General features: G+C 39.7%; 2 protein-coding genes across 2 annotated transcripts in view; one reads left to right on the forward strand and one right to left on the reverse strand.

Annotated features, from left to right (window-relative positions):
* The window catches only part of sf3a3 (splicing factor 3a, subunit 3), a 6,561-nt gene extending 1,249 nt beyond the window's left edge, over positions 1-5,312 (forward strand). Inside the window, exons 4-17 of the mRNA XM_027164935.2 lie at positions 1-79; positions 159-231; positions 310-401; positions 481-563; positions 1,059-1,197; positions 1,476-1,544; positions 1,693-1,760; positions 1,856-1,963; positions 2,053-2,122; positions 2,291-2,455; positions 3,200-3,310; positions 3,756-3,846; positions 4,853-4,908; positions 5,022-5,312. The exon at positions 1-79 is cut by the window's left edge and continues 27 nt beyond it. Of these exons, the coding sequence (XP_027020736.1) occupies positions 1-79; positions 159-231; positions 310-401; positions 481-563; positions 1,059-1,197; positions 1,476-1,544; positions 1,693-1,760; positions 1,856-1,963; positions 2,053-2,122; positions 2,291-2,455; positions 3,200-3,310; positions 3,756-3,846; positions 4,853-4,908; positions 5,022-5,099 (1,282 nt within the window). The 3' untranslated portion in view covers positions 5,100-5,312. The remainder of the gene's footprint in view (positions 80-158; positions 232-309; positions 402-480; positions 564-1,058; positions 1,198-1,475; positions 1,545-1,692; positions 1,761-1,855; positions 1,964-2,052; positions 2,123-2,290; positions 2,456-3,199; positions 3,311-3,755; positions 3,847-4,852; positions 4,909-5,021) is intronic.
* Positions 5,313-6,442: 1,130 nt separating this feature from the next.
* Positions 6,443-16,440, reverse strand: maneal (mannosidase endo-alpha like). The gene is made up of 4 exons (XM_027164947.2): positions 15,355-16,440; positions 14,675-14,784; positions 9,021-9,097; positions 6,443-7,278 (listed from the first exon to the last, which is right to left on the reverse strand). Exons 1-4 carry the CDS (start codon positions 15,839-15,841, stop codon positions 6,642-6,644), a joined length of 1,311 nt encoding a protein of 436 aa, XP_027020748.1. The 5' UTR covers positions 15,842-16,440; the 3' UTR covers positions 6,443-6,641.
* Positions 16,441-18,803: the final 2,363 nt, after the last annotated feature.

An 18,803-nucleotide genomic window follows, 5' to 3' on the forward strand; every position in this document is an offset into this window, starting at 1 on the left:
ATCCGGCCCAAACGAGTTTGCTGAATTCTATAACCGTCTGAAACAGATTAAGGAATTTCACAGGAAACATCCGAATGAGGTACAGAACCTTCACTCCCTCCTGCATCTGAGGTGAATCTCAGAGAATTTTGCTCTTACACACTTTCTCTTCCACTCAGATCTGTGTGCCCATGTCGGTGGAGTTTGAGGAGCTGATGAAGGCTAGAGACAACCTCAGTGAGGAAGCACAGAGTAAGCCCCAGCTACCTTTACATGTCTTTATACGCTCTTAAGATGTTTTGTTTATCTTTATTATCCTGTCTTGTACAGATCTGGTAGAGTTCACCGATGAGGAAGGGTACGGCCGATATCTAGACCTACACGACTGCTACCTGAAGTACATCAATCTAAAAGGATCAGAGGTATTGCTTCAGTCAATCTACTCCAATTTATTATTATTATTTTTTTTTGGCATGCCTTCATGTCATGCTTTGTTTTCAGAAACTGGAATACGTCTCGTATTTGTCATCCTTCGATCAGCTCTTTGATATCTCCAAAGACAGGAAGAACGCTGAGTATAAAAGGTGAGTCACTGAGTGAGCGAGTAATAGTTAATCTTCTAAGTGTAAGGAATAAAGCAAAATGTGACATGCTGGCTCATGAAAATTATCCGAGGTGTCCCGACACGTGGTGGAGTTACAGTTACCACGTGGACGTTGATTATTTTCCAGTCACTGCACGTTTTAAAGCTACAAGTCCCTGTGGTTGAAAGGGTATTAATTATTGGCACTGGAGAATCCTTCCTTAAGTGTTAAAATAAAAGCTCCTTAATGAAATCTTCACCATTTTACAATTTAACTTTTTTTTGTTTACTACAAAATGCTAAATGTTTATAATGTTCATGGAATAATGAATGATTAATAAAAATGATTCATAATAATCAGGGAAAATTACTCTACACCTTCCAACCAATCAGATTTGGGGATTTGCAACCGATTGATGATGAATAGCATTTGATTTTAGGCTCTGAAGCATATTAAATATTAGAGTAGGAATTTAGTGATGTGACGTTCATGCAGGTATTTGGAGATGCTGCTGGATTACCTTCAGGGTTACACAGACCGAGTGAAGCCTCTGCTGGATCAGAATGATCTGTATGGGAAAGTGCTGAAGGATTTTGAGAAGAAGTGGGATAACGGCTTGTTTCCCGGCTGGCCGGTGAGTTTCACTTTAACACAACGTTAAATTTTTGTTTTGTTTTCAGCATGTTTTAGACCTGATTGTTAATTTTTTTTTTTTAATAATAAGATTTACTGACATAAAACTTGGGACAATCTGTTTCTTTTTATCCATGTTGACAGGTTCAAAAGTCCTATTTTATTATGTAATTTTATGTTTTATGATCTGCATATAAATAATTTTAGCATGAAAGGATTAGGGGATTGATACATGAAGGAGATACACTTGGTGTGTGTGTGTGTGTGTGTGTATAACAGAAAGAGGCTAGCAGTGCTCTGACTCACGCTGGTGCTCATCTGGACTTGTCTGCTTTCTCTTCCTGGGAGGTAAATGTCATTCACTCTGTCATTTCTGTCACATCCTTTATTTAATACATTTTATATAGAGCAAACACACATATAGCAAATGATTTAATGAACCAGCAGCTGGAGATGTCTGGGTTATTTTATTAACAGGACATGTGATTGATTGCAGGAGTTGGCATCACTGGGTTTGGACAGGTTAAAGTCTGCTCTCATGGCTCTGGGTTTAAAGTGCGGGGGGTAAGTGTGTGTGTGTGTGTGTGTGTGTGTGTGTGTGTTTTTAAATCCAGTGATTTATACAAACTCTGTGTATAATGTGACTTGTCTGTCTTTAGCACACTGGAGGAACGAGCACAGAGACTGTTTAGCACTAAAGGGAAATCTCTGGAGTCACTGGATCCTTCTCTGTTTGCCAAAAACCCTAAAGCCAAGGGTCCAAAGAAGTAAGCGGTTCATTTGGTTTCCTTTAAATCCACCAAAATGTCAGATCGATAAAAGGGACACAACATTCACAACATTTTTCCTTTCACAGGGACACAGAACGGAACAAGGAGATCGGCTTCCTGGAGGCTCAGATTTATGAATACGTGGAGATTTTAGGGGTTTGTGCGCTCTTAACAATTCTTTTTATTTATCCCCCCCCCCCTTTATTTTGCTCATGGAAAAATGGGAACGGTTTGGGGAAATGCTCTGCTGTTACTCACGCATAACTCGGACAGAGCACTGTTGGACGCAGTCTAACGTTTCGCTCTCAATGCTTGTTCTTGCAGGAGCAGAGGCAGCTGACACATGAGAACGTCCAGAGGAAGCAGGCAAGGACGGGCGAGGAGCGCGAGGAGGACGACGAAGAGCAGCCTAGCGAGAGCGAGAGTGAAGACGAGGACAACGAGATCATCTACAATCCCAAAAACCTGCCTCTGGGCTGGGACGGCAAGGTGATCCTTGCCTTTACGGTCCTGTTGCCTTTAGGCTAAAGTTATCTTCTTGCCTTGAATTGATGAGCTCTTTAATATTATACTACACATGTGAACACTTTATTTTAGTTGCTAGGCAACACAAGCACAGGACCGGGTAAACACCCTGTCACCATGCACGCTAAAGAAATTTCTAGCTTTCAAAACTGACTGTAATCTGTATCAGGATCCTCTGATTTACCTGAGCTGCTTGTGGATGAGCAAACAAACCTACTAGAGCTTTAAGAAACGTAGAAGTCGCTGTACATCGGTTATAATTCGATACATGTTAAAGAAGGGGTGCACAATGTTTGAAAGCCAATGTTGACATTTGATATCTCCAAAACAAACAACGCCCCTAACCCAATGGGTGTCACCCCACACATACATACGTAACCCAGGCAACTATTATGGCGGGACCTGCTGGGGCATCTGGCCGAGGGTATATTTTTATCAACAAATGAACTCAGTGAGTAATACTATGGTAATACAAATGTGTTTTTGTAGTACTGTGTTGTACCGTGAAAGGTTTAGCTCCGTTTCACGCGGAAGACGACGTTCAACACCTAGAACCCGAGGCAAGACACGCCCCTTTCTGCTCATTGGCCACACGTTTGTTTTGTTAGCATTGTTAGCACTGAAGCATTTCTCAAACATCGTGCACCCCACCTTTAAGGCATGTTGTGGTTTTTATAATACCTGCTCATACAGATTGTCTCTCTTTAGCCCATTCCTTACTGGCTCTACAAGCTTCATGGCCTAAACATCAACTACAACTGTGAAATCTGTGGGAACTACACGTACAGAGGACCCAAAGCCTTCCAGAGACACTTTGCAGTGAGTGTTTTAAATGTCATCTGCTGCTTGATTTGGAATACAGTGTTCGTCCCGGTGATCTAGTTCAGTCTGTTCAGCTTTTAGTGTTTAGTGTAAAGAAGCATCATACTTTAGTTCTAGTATCACTGTGTTATTCCTTTTAGTTTAGACAAAGTTTATTCATTAATCTTATACCACCTGCTGACCAATCAGAAGTGAGAACAGTGCTGAGGTACAAGACATAATGAAATACTTTTATTTCTGCCTGTGCAGGATTCTTTCAGCTTTTCAGTCGTAGTGCATTTTATTAGAACCTGTTTCTGGATTGATAATGCTTTCATTTAGCTGCAGATGAAATGGACTGAAGCTGCTGTTGTATAATGGGAGACATTACAGCTACAGTAATGTTTTCAAGCCGTTCCTTGCTTACTGTGAATGAAAAAGAAATCATCTCTTTCTCTCCCAGGAATGGAGACATGCACATGGAATGCGCTGCTTAGGCATCCCGAACACCGCCCACTTTGCCAACGTCACCCAGATCGAAGACGCCGTGTCTCGTGAGTCCAAATACCGACCGTTTCAAACCCTGTAATATGGATACTAGTGTTGAACCTGTCAGTGATGAGGCTTTGTTTAGATGTCTGTGTCCGCTGCCTGTCTGTGTCCGCTGCCTGTCTGTGTCCGCTGCCTGTCTGTGTCCGCTGCCTGTCTGTGTCCGCTGCCTGTCTGTGTCCGCTGCCTGTCTGTGTCCGCTGCCTGTCTGTGTCCGCTGCCTGTCTGTGTCCGCTGCCTGTCTGTGTCCGCTGCCTGTCTGTGTCCGCTGCCTGTCTGTGTCCGCTGCCTGTCTGTGTCCGCTGCCTGTCTGTGTCCGCTGCCTGTCTCTCTCTTTGTGTGTCTGTGTGTGTGTCTCTCTCTCTTTTTGTGCATGTCTGTGTGTGTCTGTGTCGCTCTCTTTTTGTGCATGGCTGTGTCTCTCTCTGTCTCTCTTTTTGTGCATGTCAGTCTCTGTGTGTGTGTGTGTGTGTGTGTGTCTCTCTCTCTCCCTCTTTTTGTGCATGTCTCTCTCTCTCTCTCTCTCTCTCTCTCTCTTTTGTGCATGTCTCTCTCTCTTTCTCTCTCTTTTGTGCATGTCCCCCCCCCTCTCTCTCTGTGTCTGTCTGTCTCTCTCTCTCTTTGTGCATGTCTGTGTCTGTCTGTCTCTCTCTCTCTCTTTTTGTGTGTGTCTTTTGTCTCTGTGTGTGTCTCTCTGTGTCTACCTGTCTCTCTCCTTTTGTGCATCTCTCTCTCTCTCTCTCTCTCTCTCTCTCTCTCTCTCTCTCTCTCTCTCTCTCTCTCTCTCTCTCTCTGTGTGTGTGTGTCGCTGTGGGGAGGAAATCACACTTAGTTAGAAGGCTTTAGACAATGTGACCTAGTGATGTAAATCAGTCAGCTGACATTTAACAGCTCTTCCCAGACCTCCACACACTTCATTTGTAAGCAACCAAGACATGACATGCTTGATGAAACTCCGGACCAGACACTTAATAAAGATTCCTGTTTTTCCTCCTTGTGTGTTTTATATAGTTTGGTCAAAGCTGAAGTCACAGAAGGCGTTAGAGAGGTGGCAGCCGGACACAGAGGTGAGTTACATCTCATACATCCACTAATCACACAATGGCTGCTTCAGACACAACCATCAATCCGCCCCTTATATCATTTATATATTCTTCCTTCCTGTTTTTCCCCTATTTAGGAGGAGTACGAAGACTCCAGTGGAAACGTGGTCAACAAGAAGACCTACGAGGATCTGAAGAGACAGGGGCTGCTGTAGATCAGCATTATAGAGACACCATTTTAGAAGGACCTGCACCTGAAAACATTAAGGATCCCTTATGATGATGCTTTTTTTTTTTGCCCAGCTATTCGTATGTATCTTTTGAAAATACATTTGTATGTTTTTATTGTTAGAATATTCTCCATTGTGAATTCTGTAAAAAATGATAAAGGTATTCATTTCGTTATTCAATAAATCCAAGAACCTTTAGCCAACGTGTGCAATGTTTTTGCCAAAATATAGATCCGTCATCCATCAGAACACATTTGGATTAATCAGATACTGCCTTCTTGTTCCTGATTGCTAATCATATGACACGCAGGCCATAATGGCTCCAAACTGTCTCTACTGTTACTCCACTAGGGGCAAGACAGAGCAATAAACTAACTTGTTAGCATGCTAGTTTTGATGCTAATTTGATGATGTAACTGAGGTGTTTCAGATATTTAACAAATTTAATAGGAATTGGTGATGTATTAATGGTCATCTGATCTGATCCATAGGACGTTACATAGTGTAGTGGTTCTTAACCAAAGGGGTAAGGCGGTGTGGCTGGGGGAGTTGACCTAAATATGTGAGGGAGGGAAGGAGGGAGTGAGGGGAAAGAGTGAAGGAGGGAGAGTTGGAGGATGTGAGTGTGTGAGGGAGGGAGAAAGGGAAAGAGTGAGTGAGGGAGGAAGGGAAAGAGTGTGAGAAGGGAGGAAGTGAGTGAGGGTTGAAGGGAAAGAGTGAGTGGGTAAGTAAGTGGGTGAGTGAGTCAGCAAAATGTTTAAGAACCACTAACACAGTTTAATGTGCCAACAGTGAGTGTTAATGACTTTGGGTTTTAGGAGGCATGAGGAAACTCCGAGGAAACTGGAGAATACATGAACATCTTTACACAGAGTAACACAAGCTCAGGATTGAAGTGAGGAGCCTGGAGCTCAAATACTAAATGCACTATTAATGATTTATGACTGTGTAAGTTTCTGACGGAAACTACCAACTCCCAAGTGCGTGCGCGCGCACACACACACACACACACACGCGCACACACACACAGCTTGGTTTATAGTTCTGCGTCTTGGTTATGCAATAAAGTGGATGAGCTTTCAGCACTCCTTTGTGCATTGGCTTTGCTGCGCTGAAACTGCTGACAGAAGCTGCAATCTTTCACACGGCCGTGCCAGCTCTGGCAGAATGTACTGCAACTCAGCGTGATGAATGACTTCGACATCCTGGATAAATTCAATCATATTTTCACTACATATAGGAACGGCACTATGACGTTTAAACAGGGATATCTTTGAGTCGTAAATGAACGTTTCGCAATGATCAGATACGGACCATAAAGCTAGGTGTTGATTTGAATTCTTTAATTAGGAACCACTTGAGACACATTCAGGTTATAAGGAAAGATGAACTCACACTTTTCCAGCCATAAATATTCAGACAGAGGTCGGGGGGAACAATAAACCTTGTTCATCAAACCATGCTGAATACAAAACGGAACAGTTTAAAGGATTTGTGCTAAACATGACAACATTTCTAAATCCTTCATCACAATAACCACTGCTCTTTCTCCTTACTAAATTGTTCAGCCCACTTCTTGGTGATCTCCAGGTAAAGATCAGGCTCATGAGGCTTGTAGTCCAAATACAGACGAGTAGCGGTTTTCTTAGGTACGGCTCTCTCGATCTGCGTCCCTTCGTGCCACTCGTTAAAGGAGGTGATGGTGATGATATCCGGTCTCACAGACAGCGCAGCCTGCAACGAGGTCTCGTAATAGCGTCCGCTGACCCGGTTACGCGTGTTGTGGTTGTTCCACGGCCGAACCGCAGTGTCTACATAACCTGGCCCGGCGCTGGGCATGAAAAGCAAGTTGTTTCCGTCGCAGAAATCTTTGATGGTCTTCCAGTTCTGATGAGACGAGCCGTAGGAAAAGCCATTGGATGCAAAATAGGTGTACATGCCGTCAAAGCCACCTGCGAGGATGTCGTTCTTGTGACGTTCCTCCACGACAAGGCCGATGAAGATCCCATCGTAAGGCGTTCCTCGCAGGCTGTGGGAGCCGCGCTGGGTCAGTAACTCAGCCCAGGATTCAGGTGGGATCAGATATGAGTCATACACATAGAACAAGGGAAGGATTCGACCTGCGCTGGACTCGAATCTGTAGAATGCATGATGATTTCCATACCTGTGAAAAAATTGTAGCTTTTTTAATATCATTCAAATTCTATTTCTCACATACACGACCATACACAGTAAGAGATGTAGTGAAATGCGTTAGAGCTGTCCGTGTCATAAAGACTGACATAAAAATAATATATATAAGGAATACAGATTGTGTCTGAGCTGAATACCAGTGCTTACACTCCTACCCAGAGCTAGTGCAAAAAAAATTGTGTGCAGTCTTAGTGGCATATATGCATATATTTAATGTTCTACATTCTATATAATTATACTTTCTATATATATTATACATACAGTACAAGTATATTCAGAGACCGAGTCTAAAATCTGTACAGCACAGTAAGTGATGAAATATAGTGCAGTGATTGGTACATACACATTTTTCCAATTCAATAAAATCTTTGTTTATCTCAAATGGTCTAGGGTCAAATCATAAATCAGTGACCCTGCGAATTAAATGATATCCTAGATTTAATTTTGTCAAGAACCTCACAATTAAAAGTATTTAACGTCTTGTTAGCTTGTTAGTTTCCTACGCAGCACATAATGCTGTAATACTGTAAGATCTGGTACAGAGAGCTTTAGCCCTTGCTTCATCTCTCCCTAAAGATAATGACATGGCAGTGCTTTAGTCTTTTAGTCTACACTCTGCTCGAACAGATCAGCTTCCAAAACTTCAACTTTCCCGATAATACCACCATCAACGCCACCCTGAACTAGCCGGAGCCGAATATCCGGAGTCGGATGATTTATTTTTGAGATGTTTGATTTTCTCCCCTGTGGCATCACTGTGGCAACATAACCTCCACCTTCTCATATAACCAAAATACATCAACCAAATTGTACAATACTTTCATAATAAACATTTTAAACATGTTTAAAGTGTATCACGATGGGTTTTCCTTTAAATGTTGACCAACTTCTGATAATTATTACCCACAAGATTTTGCTTTTATGGCAGATGGTGTACACAGAGGGGAGTCTAGAGACGCTGTAGTATCTGGCATCTAGGAATTCAACTCTTATTATGATGATTTTTTTTCCTGGAATACCTGGAATTATTGTACGGAAGAAAAGATGCTAAAGAAACTAATATTTACTCACTTCATTTTTTTAAAACTCTCATAGCAGAATTTTTTATCCAAATTCATCTTTTTTGTCATGCGATTCAGTTTTATTTTTGTAATGCTTTACAACAGACAAAAGACTTAACATTCATTCATTCATTCATTCATTCATTTTCTACCGCTTATCTGAACATGGGGAGCCTGTGCCTCTCTCAGGCGTCATCAGGCATCAAGGCAGGATACACCCTGGACGGAGTGCCAACCCATCGCAGGGCACACACACACACTCTCATTCACTCACACACTACGGACAATTTTCCAGAAATGCCAATCAACCTACCATGCATGTCTTTGTACCGGGGGAGGAAACCGGAGTACCTGGAGGAAACCCCCAAGGCACAGGGAGAACATGCAAACTCCACACACACAAGGCGGAGGCGGGAATCAAACCCCCAACCCTGGAGGTGTAAGGCGAACGTGCTAACAACTAAGCCACCGTGCCCCCCAAAGACTTAACATGAATATACAAATTCAGAATAAATATTTACATAAGTTTAAAATATTTTTTCCTTAACGATCATGCCATGATCTGAATAACATTCCGTCTCATTTTAAAGACAGATGTATATCTATATATCATGTATTTTTATATTTTGAAAGTGGCTCGGATTTGACTTACTTGTCAATAATGTATCTGATGTTGTCATGCACGCTGAGGTCTGTCCGCTCGCGGTACGGCTGGATGTGAAACGCCACCTGGAAACAGAACACGGGTTCATCCATCATCAAGAAATCCTTACACTGGGGAACATCATGCAAGACAAAATGGCTCCAAGATCCAGATTCAGATTCAGCTCAGGTTTCGGCTGCTCTAAAAACGAGACCTAAACACCTCTTGCTATGTTCTTGGACCGTGGTCAAGCCAGTCGTCCTTGCTAAAATGAATGTTAATCAATGAGATACTGTAGATGGAGGCAAGACTCTGAAGCTCAACACAAAAGATATTTGTCATGATACATCTGATCACAAGTTAGGTTTGATATAAAATTTACTAGCACTTATTCAAAGTTTATTTATTGGTGTGTGGCTTTTTTCTTTAAATTCCAGTAGTTATTTCCGGAGACTGTTCAATTATTGATTTGACCTTAAAGCAATTCTTAGAGAGCATGAGCTGCAAGCGCATCATTAGTGTATTATCCAGGGGCACTGATTAATAACTGTACACCAACACAAGAGCTCTTATGCTGAGAAATATTCCAGAAAACAATCAGTAGTATGCTCAGTATGTTAATAAAGCAACACATACTGACTTTAATAGAATAGTAGCCTTTGTACAACCAGCACAGTGAAATTCCTTCTTCACCTATACCAAATTTGGAGGTTGGGGTCAGAGTGCAGGGTCAGCCATGATACATGATGGCACTGTGCTCAAGGGCCCAACAGTGGCAGCTTGGCAGTGCTGGGGCTCCGATCAACAACCATTAACCACTTGAGCCAACCCTGCCAGGTGGTAACCAATTCAAAGATATTTATCATTCAGAGACTTGGGGAAACTGATGTGTTATTTATACAGTGGTGTGAAAAAAGTGTTTGCTACCTTCCTGTTTTTTTTTTTTGTTTTTTTTTTGCACATTTGTCACACATTAATGTTATAGATCATCAAACAAATCGAAATATCCGTCAAAGATAACACAAATAAATACAACATGCAGTTTTTAAATGAAGGTTTTTATTATTAAGAGAAAACAAAATCCATACATATATGGCCCTGTGTGAAAAAGTGTTTGCCCCCTAAACCTCCATTTATCTTTGCAGAATTGTTGTAATTCAGCCACACTGGAGAGTTTTCGAGCATGAACTGCCTTTTTAAGGTCATGCCACAGCATCTCAATAGGACTTTGACTAGCCCGCTCCAAAGTCTTCATTTTGTTTTTCTTCAGACATTTAAAGGTGGACTTGCTGGTGTGTTTTGGATCATTTTCCTGCTGCAGAACCTAAGTTTGCTTCAGCTTGAGGTCATGAACAGATGGCCACACAATGTCCTTCAGAATTTTTTGGGTTCGGATTTTGTTTTCCCCTAATAATAAAAACCTTCATTTAAAATCGGCATGTTGTGTTTACTTGTGTTATCTTTGACTAATATTTAAATTTGTTTGATGATCTGAAAGTGTGAGAAACATGCAAAAAAAATCAGGAAGGGGCCAACACTTTTTTTTCACACCACTGTATATCTTGTGTGTCTATATTTACTGTATACATATTGTGTACCTTGTTATATACCAAACATTTTATTAGTGCTATATAACAAAGTATACAAAAATGTGAAGCTTAGAATGCATTTTGATTAGGAATTACATTTGAGCTTTTTCAAACTTGGCCCAATTCCTTGAGTCTGAATCCAGGACTGATTGAGGAAATGTGTCACTGATGCAGATTTACATTACAGACTGATTTTAAATAAGTTCCCTCTTCAGTGTGAACTGATTGTGTAATTCTATATGCACCCTTGTATAACGTTTACATGACAGGAGATATAGATGTCCGTGTCAATCAAGTCTAGAGGAATTAAAAATAAGTATTGGACATTCCCCAGCATTTAAAAAAAAAAGTCTTGCTGTATTTCTTCTCAACAAAGTTTTTAGACTGATGGGATTCTTAGTCTGTGACCTAGTGAACCCGTATCGATGTATTCATTGATGGAGTCTATAAAAACACTTCTGTAAGTCACTCAGAAATAAAAGTGTCTGCCAAATGCCGTAAATGTCATTGTAAATGAATAATCATTGGCAAATAAAATTTGGTTATACATTAAAACACTTTAATGATGTGATGCTACTGGGAAAACGATCAACTTCAGTTTTTGCTTTGGGCCATATTACACAGTGCACGCATTGATTTATTTCCAAGAACAGCACACAAGGTTGTGTTTTATTCCATAATTCATTTAAGTTAAGTTTAGACTAGACTAGAATAAAATAGAATAGATTCGACTAGACTAGACTAACTAGAATAGAATAGAATAGACTAGACTATTGACTAGACTAGACTAGAATAGATTCGACTAGACTAACTAAAGTCCTGCATCTTTAATAAATAGGCTACAGTTAATCCAAAATACAGCTCTTACCAGGACAAGAACATATGATCATATAACCCCAATTTTATCATCTCTACATTTGCTCCTGTTAAGTTTAGAATTGATTACTAACTGCTGCTACCTACGTACAAGGTTCTTAATGGTTTAGCGCCCATGTATCTAAATTGTCTTTCAACACGTTACAATCCTTCACGCTCTCTAAGATCACAAAACTCAGGAATTCAGAAATTGTGCCAGCTCCGATTGTCTTGTGTGACCTGAAGATTTTGAACCCCCAATGAGATGAGGCCGACTCTGTGAGGATCCTGAGGCATCTGGAGATCTACCAGCTCCAGTTGGACTCTGCTATAATAAAGAGGAGATGCCAACTCCATGTGGTCTTTGAGACAACAATCTCCTCAATACAACATTTACCAGCCTGTATATTTATAATCACACCCTCCAGTGTCACCCAAATGAGGATGAGGTTCCCCTTTTGAGTCTGGTTCCTCTCAAGGTTTCTTCCTTTACCATTCAAGAGAGTTTTTCCTTGCCACAGTCACCCGAGTCATCTCAGACTTGCTCATTGGGTATAAATACAAACACATTTAAATATATCTAATATTAATCTTTAATTGCATATTATATTAATGTTTATATTATTCTTTATATTAACCCTTTGTTCTATGTTTATGTTGTGTACAAATAAATGTGAATTGAATTGAATTAAATAGATTTGACTACACTAGACTAACTAGAATATAATAGAATAGACTAGACTAACTATAGAAAGCCTTTATTTTCATTGTACAGCTCTGCATACTACAAAATTTGGAGTGCTGCTCCTGTCAATGACCGGAAAGATAAATAAATTCAGTGAGTGCAAATATTTAAAAACTGAATGATCCCCTGAGATACAGTGCAAATTGCACAGACCTTGCTTATTTCCTCAGCAAAACAGAGTTACAAATAAATAAATAAATAAATAAATAAATAAATAAATAAATAAATAAATAAACAATACATGAAAATAATAATGTGACCAGGACGTGATACTGCATATCTGATTTTAAATGTCGGTGCATGTTTTAGTTTTAAAAACAGACCAAAAAAAGGAATAATAAACTGATCGATTTGTGATTCTGTACGTCAGATATTATACATTAGTGCAGTGTCTTGATAGCAGTTTGGAAAAAAACAGTTTGTCCTGTAGGGTTTATTTCATTCTGTTCCTTCTTTCTATTTTGGTGGGTGTTTCTTGTTTTTTTTTTAACATTTTTTTCTTCACATTTCCCGAGGACCACACAGTCACAAGAAGCCACTGAGACAGGGCTGTAAGGAGCAGTATTACCCTGTAATAATGCTCATGTTCTCTAATGTGAGAGATCTCTATATCAGAGACAATCAATCACAAACCAGGATTCTTTTCACTATGGTGAAGGTGGGACACCAACTGATTTTTCCACTGTGTCACTGCTGTAATGTCCTTGCAAACCGTTACCATGGCAATAATATATTTTTTTTCAACGTCCTTGCTATTGCATGCAGTTGTAGATGATGAAATATGGTTCAGTCTGCCTTGAAGGTCCAGGAAGGTCACAACAAGAGATATAAAATTACCAAAATGCAAAGCACCATTGACTGGACCTTAGTGGTCAAAGACTCTCTCTCTCTCTCTCTCTCTCTCTCTCTCTCTCTCTCTCTCTCTCTCTCGACTTTTTCAGTCTTTCCATCTAACTAACTGCTTCTTTCTGGATGGGCGTGAAGGCAGAAAACTCATTCATTTGATGGTACACAACAGACAGACAGACAGACAGAGAGAGAGACAGACAGTTAGACAGCAGACAGACAGACATGCACTTTAAAGCATTTTGCTTTGACACACATTTGCCAAATGAAAGGTTTCAGTTCTCCCTGTGTGCCTGTTGAATCATCTTTCCGCTTAGCTCAGGGATAATCTCTTTCATCACTGTGCTTTCAACACACTTTCATATAACTGTATCATCTTTACAATGCCTATTCCCAGCACACTACAGTTTACAATCCATTCTAATTCAATGGCCATGGTGTACTTTAAGACATTTGATATTTGTTATTAATAAACTGTCTTGGAATGAGATTGTTTTAATAGTTCAAGTTTTAAAACATACATTCTCATTTAGGATGATCATACCACACATTTGATAACTGATTTATGTCTTTTTGTTTAAAGAACACTGTTGCAGTATTTGAAAAGTTTGTCTTACAACCGTTTTTTATTTTTATAACAATTATACTGACTGTGAATGAACTGGAAAAAACATGTAACCTATGCTATACAATAACATCCATCCATTGTCTGTACCTTTAGTCTATCCCAGGGAACTCGAGGGAAAAGAGGGAGGTTGGAGCGACACCCTGGACAGGGTGTCAACCCATCGCAGGGAAAAATCTCAGACACAATCACACACCCATTCACACATTATGGGGAATTTAGAGACAGCAGTTATTTTACAGTGCATGTCTTTGGACTGGGAAAGGAAACTGGAGCTGGAACTGTGGTAGCTCAATGGTTAAGGAGTTTGAATCCCACGGCCACCGAGCTGCCACTCCTGGGACACTGAGCAAGGACCTTAACCCTCAATTGCTCATCTGTATAAATGAGATGTAAATCGCTCTGTATAAGGACATCTGACAAGTGCCGTAAACGTAAATGGAGTACCCAGGGGAAACCCCTGAAGCACTGGAAGAACATGAAACGTAAAGGCAGAGGCAGGAATTAAACCCTTAAACCTGGAGTTGTTTGGGAAATGTGCTGACCACTAAGCTTGTGGGCCACTTACAATAATATTTTGCCTCCTAACCTGAGGAAAAGATTTTCAGTATGGTTGAAATATGGCTGAAATATTTCTTCACTTGGTAACAGCTTTAACAGATTCAAATAACCAGTCAATGTTTTCTCAATGTCTTCTGTCTTAAGTGATTCGATTTGTACAGACCATTTCCCCCTCAATTATCAGCCTAATTAATTATTAGTTCCCAAACAATTCGCAAATTATACAAGTCCCAAACCTAGAAACACACTGTCTAGTAAGCAACAATGCGGTCATCAAAAATACTACAAACTCTTACCATGAATATAAACTAACAATAACGTCAGATGCGTGCAAGAGTATACATGAACATGCACAAATATTGAAAGGGCTGCTACTGTATTTTTAAAATTCCCTATTAAAAAGGTACAGATAATAAAAGAAGTGTTGTCGCTCACCAGTTACCTTGAGACTGTGCCTATGGGCAGCGTCCATTACGGAAGGCACCAGATCCTCGGTAGGTTCTCCGTGTTCGTCAGCCACACCAGGAGGGTACCAAGAGAGAACGACTACACCTAGCAAAATGAAGATGAATAATTCTCTCATGGTCTGTGCTGCTTATTGAATATCCACACGACTTAATGATGTCATAATTATGTAATAACTTCTTGCATTTGACATTAAAGTAAAACCTCTGCATATAGACTTTCCCAGCCCTGATTTTACACCCAATACAGTGTTTGGTGATTGCTAGCTCATTTGTGTATTGCACATTTAATGCCAAAGTCATCATAACCTTTAACAAATTATAAACCATGTAACATCACTGGCTGAAATTCATTTAATCTTCTTGAGTAATAGAATACTGGATGTCAGGTGGGAATGCACTGTGGACAAAAAGTAGATAGACAGTAGATGAAATTTTGTTACAATCTACCAAACTACCACCTTGCTATTGGGAGGAAAGTAGAAAACTCAGAAGAAACCCAAATGGGGAGAACCTACAGAGAAACTCAAGACAGAGAGTAAACTGAGCTCAGGATCAATCCAGGAACCCTGTAGCTGTTTGGTGGCACCACCAAGCCATCCATCATTGAATGGAAAAAAAAAATACAGAATTTTACAAAAACATGAGACCTGCTTACCTGCAGCAGCCGCTTCAATTTGTGCCATGTGTGACTCCAGTACATTGGGATCCCTTGAGCTGTAGGGTCCGAGCTCAGGGTAGAAACTGGAAGCAATGTCCTCCGGTGGATTGTGCCTTCCTTTGGGGTGACTGGAAGCTATTTTTGGATCCCAGTGAGGAACGAGGACATGGTCCCAATGGATGTAACCGTGGTCCGCAGGCGGTGCGCCGTACCACAAATAATAGAAGATGTGAACGTCGTAGAAAATGCTGTGCTCATGGCCAGCTTTGGACAAGACGACCTTGGTGTCGCTTACGTCCATATGATTAGGTGCTGGTCGCTGGTCCAGCAGTTTCCCACCCACAAAGGGTGCGAGCTCCATCCCTGGTGCGAGATCTGAGAATCCATCAGTGGGCTTGAGGGTCCGTAAACCCATCATGGTGCCGAAGATGAAAAGAGCGAAGAGGAAAAAGGCCACGCAGAACTTCCTGCGCAAGCGAGTCATTGCTGCTGTCTACGGTGCTGAAATACTCAGGCTTTTGATAACAACAACAACAACAACAACAACAACAACAACAACAACAACAACAATAGTAATAGCACTGTTGATACAAAACTTGGCCTCACTTGCGCTTAAAAAAACTGCAAAAAGGGTACGAATTGTTTCGTACCCTATGTAAATAAAGGGTCTGGATCCATGTACATGTTTGCTGCGTAAATGCGCTTCATGCAATCAAGGGGGGGGGGGGGGGGGTGCAACCGATTTTTTTTTATTATCTAATTTTAGTTAAATCCATTTCATTTCAAAATGCCAGCTCGGCTTTATCCACCTCCATAAGACGAAAGGCAGGATTTTCCTCAATCCCGGCGGACTGTTTTTTATTTCCATTCCACGACTGATGCTTCCTTTGCTGTTCCATCTTTTCTTCTTCATCCATTAAAGGCTGCTACAAATATTTATTCTTGCATCTCTTTCTTCCCTAGTCCTGGTCTTTAATCTGTTTTGATGTCAAATATATGGAATCGATCAACTCTATAAAGACTTCCGGTCCACTGGTCGATGAAGAGGATAGCAGGATTTTCTGCATTTTTAAGAACCACATGCTGAATCTCAAATAACGTCATTTTTACTATGTAAGTGCCCTTTTATAGGGTACTAAATAAAGGATGCTCCGCTCCATGTAGTGCACTTTGTGTCCAATAGGAGGCATTTGGGATCCCACCATATCCTTGTCGCTGAAAAGCTTTGCAGCATCATTGCTCTCTGATTGGATGATTCTGCTCTCAAAAGGGCGGGGATTGTCAACATTTTATTTGAAGTGTAAATAAACTACAAACTAACAAATTGTAGTTTCTTGTTATTCTTTAACTTGGACGATTGATCCTATCAACATTTTATTACCCATCACCTCACTGAACATAGCATGTAAGAATATTAAGTCAAACTCTGAAGCTTAATTCTTGTTTAATCTTCTTTTGATCAGCAAAGTGTTAAAGATGAAAAACTGACGACTATTTAGACAAATAGAAATGACACATCATGAAAAACATTGGAAAAACAAATACTTACTTCATAATTTTTTTTCACTATTAAAACAATTGGATTAAGGTTTCATGGGATAGCAAGGGTGTGTAATATATTTTTATTTAATATATTCAAATTTTCTGATCCTGGTCTGCAACATAATATCAAATATGCACTGATTGAATATTATTTTTGGTGCAAAATTGATAATCAGGTCATATGACACTGATTATAAACCATGTCCTTCACACTGAGCTTCAATAAGCTACAAAACTCTCGATACAGTAAAAAATACCCCTCATTTGTAGGAGTCAAAAGCGAATAAACAAACAAACAAACAAACAAATAAATAAAATCCAACCATGTGAAGATTTTGCTATCAAAAATTAGCAACACAAATACTTTGAACTGTGGTGTTAAAGGAATATTCAGTCATGTGAACAGCTTTGGGCATTGATGAATTGCTGAGTCAGCAGATATTGCACCAGATTTAAAGTTATTTAATTTATGATTTGTGATATTTGTGAAGATTTTGGACCTCTACTCAGATCACAGGGCCGACTCTGAGAATCCTGAGGCATCTAGAGATCTACCAGCTGTAGTTAGTATCTGTGATAATAAAGAGGAGATGTGAACTCTATGTGGTCTTTTGCATCAATACAACATTTGTCAGACTGTATATTTATACTCACACCCTATATGAGGATGGGTTTCGCCTTTGAGTCTGGTTCCTCTCAAGGTTTCTTCCTTTACCATCCAAGGGAGTTTTTCCTCACCACAGTCACCTGAGTCACCTGAGTATATAATTTTAATCTTTATATTAATAACCTATTTATGTTCTGTAAAGCTGCTTTGAGACAATGTCAATTGGAAAAAGCACCATACAAATACATTTGAATTGAACTGAATATTTTCTGTGCTCATCATCTCATGCACTGATTGTCGTTTCATACTGTTTACTGCTTGAATATGCATGTCTGCGCTCTTTCTCCCAGAACAATTCATTAAATATTCAAGTCATTAGATAAATCTAGCTAACATGTTTAAGCCTTGTCATTATAATGGCACACTGAATATCAATTTGCATGTCTTGCTTAACTCAGTGGATAAAAAGAAATGACTGAAAATGAAATACTACGATGCCAAATAAATCTATATAAAATAAACAATATAAAGAAACAAACAAATAAATAAATAAATAAAGGTGTGGAAGTTGTTATGGTGTGTGTTTGTACTGCCACCAGGGGGCAGTAAGATTAAGGAAAGATGAAGTCCTTTAGAAAATACAGTATTTAATCTGGATCAATCCTTATAATTTAATAATAAATAAGTGGAAATATTTAAAGAATCTTAAAAAGAACACTATTCTAAAAATTATTATTCCTGATGTTCTTCTGATACTGGGATCAAAGTTTGATTGTTATTACATGCTTCTATCAAATCATCATCGTATAAACATTGTGTACACTGTGATTAAGTGATAAGTTGGGTTCATGTTATGAAGAAGAAATATTTAGATAACTATAATATCAATATTAGAGAATAAATTAGAGACAGACCTCCAGATGAGCTTTGTATTCCCAAGTAAAAAAAAATAGATTCTTATGCTAGTTCACCAGGTCAGTGACTAAGTATAGCATCAAGCTAAAATCCTACTTAGTTGTATTCTGTCTCACTTGTGCTAATGAGGTAAGTGAAAATTCAGTGCACCACCTGGGTGCAAATAAGGAGAAGAGTAATGACTCATTGTACGTTGAGCCTTGTACCTTTAATTATTGACATGTTATTGTATTTCTTTCTTCTTGGAAGAGCTTAGATCCCATTACATACTGAACATATATCATAGATATTGGACTGTCCGGGTGTAAAGGACTATGACTGGTTGTTCAGGTGAAGCTATGATGGAGATAGAGCTCTCCAAGGTGCTGAACATGTGTATTAT

This window comes from Tachysurus fulvidraco, chromosome 7 (assembly GCF_022655615.1).
Source record: "Tachysurus fulvidraco isolate hzauxx_2018 chromosome 7, HZAU_PFXX_2.0, whole genome shotgun sequence".
NCBI lineage: Eukaryota > Metazoa > Chordata > Actinopteri > Siluriformes > Bagridae > Tachysurus > Tachysurus fulvidraco.

Bases quoted from the DNA above. Each gene is read 5' to 3' on its own strand.
- maneal (XM_027164947.2), bottom strand. From the start codon at position 15,841: ATGACTCGCTTGCGCAGGAAGTTCTGCGTGGCCTTTTTCCTCTTCGCT. The intron at 14,785-15,354 runs GTAAGCAGGTCT...TCATTTTGCTAG, and splicing joins AATTGAAGCGGCTGCTGCAG to GTGTAGTCGTTCTCTCTTGG. The intron at 9,098-14,674 runs GTAACTGGTGAG...TTCTGTTTCCAG, and splicing joins CCCATAGGCACAGTCTCAAG to GTGGCGTTTCACATCCAGCC.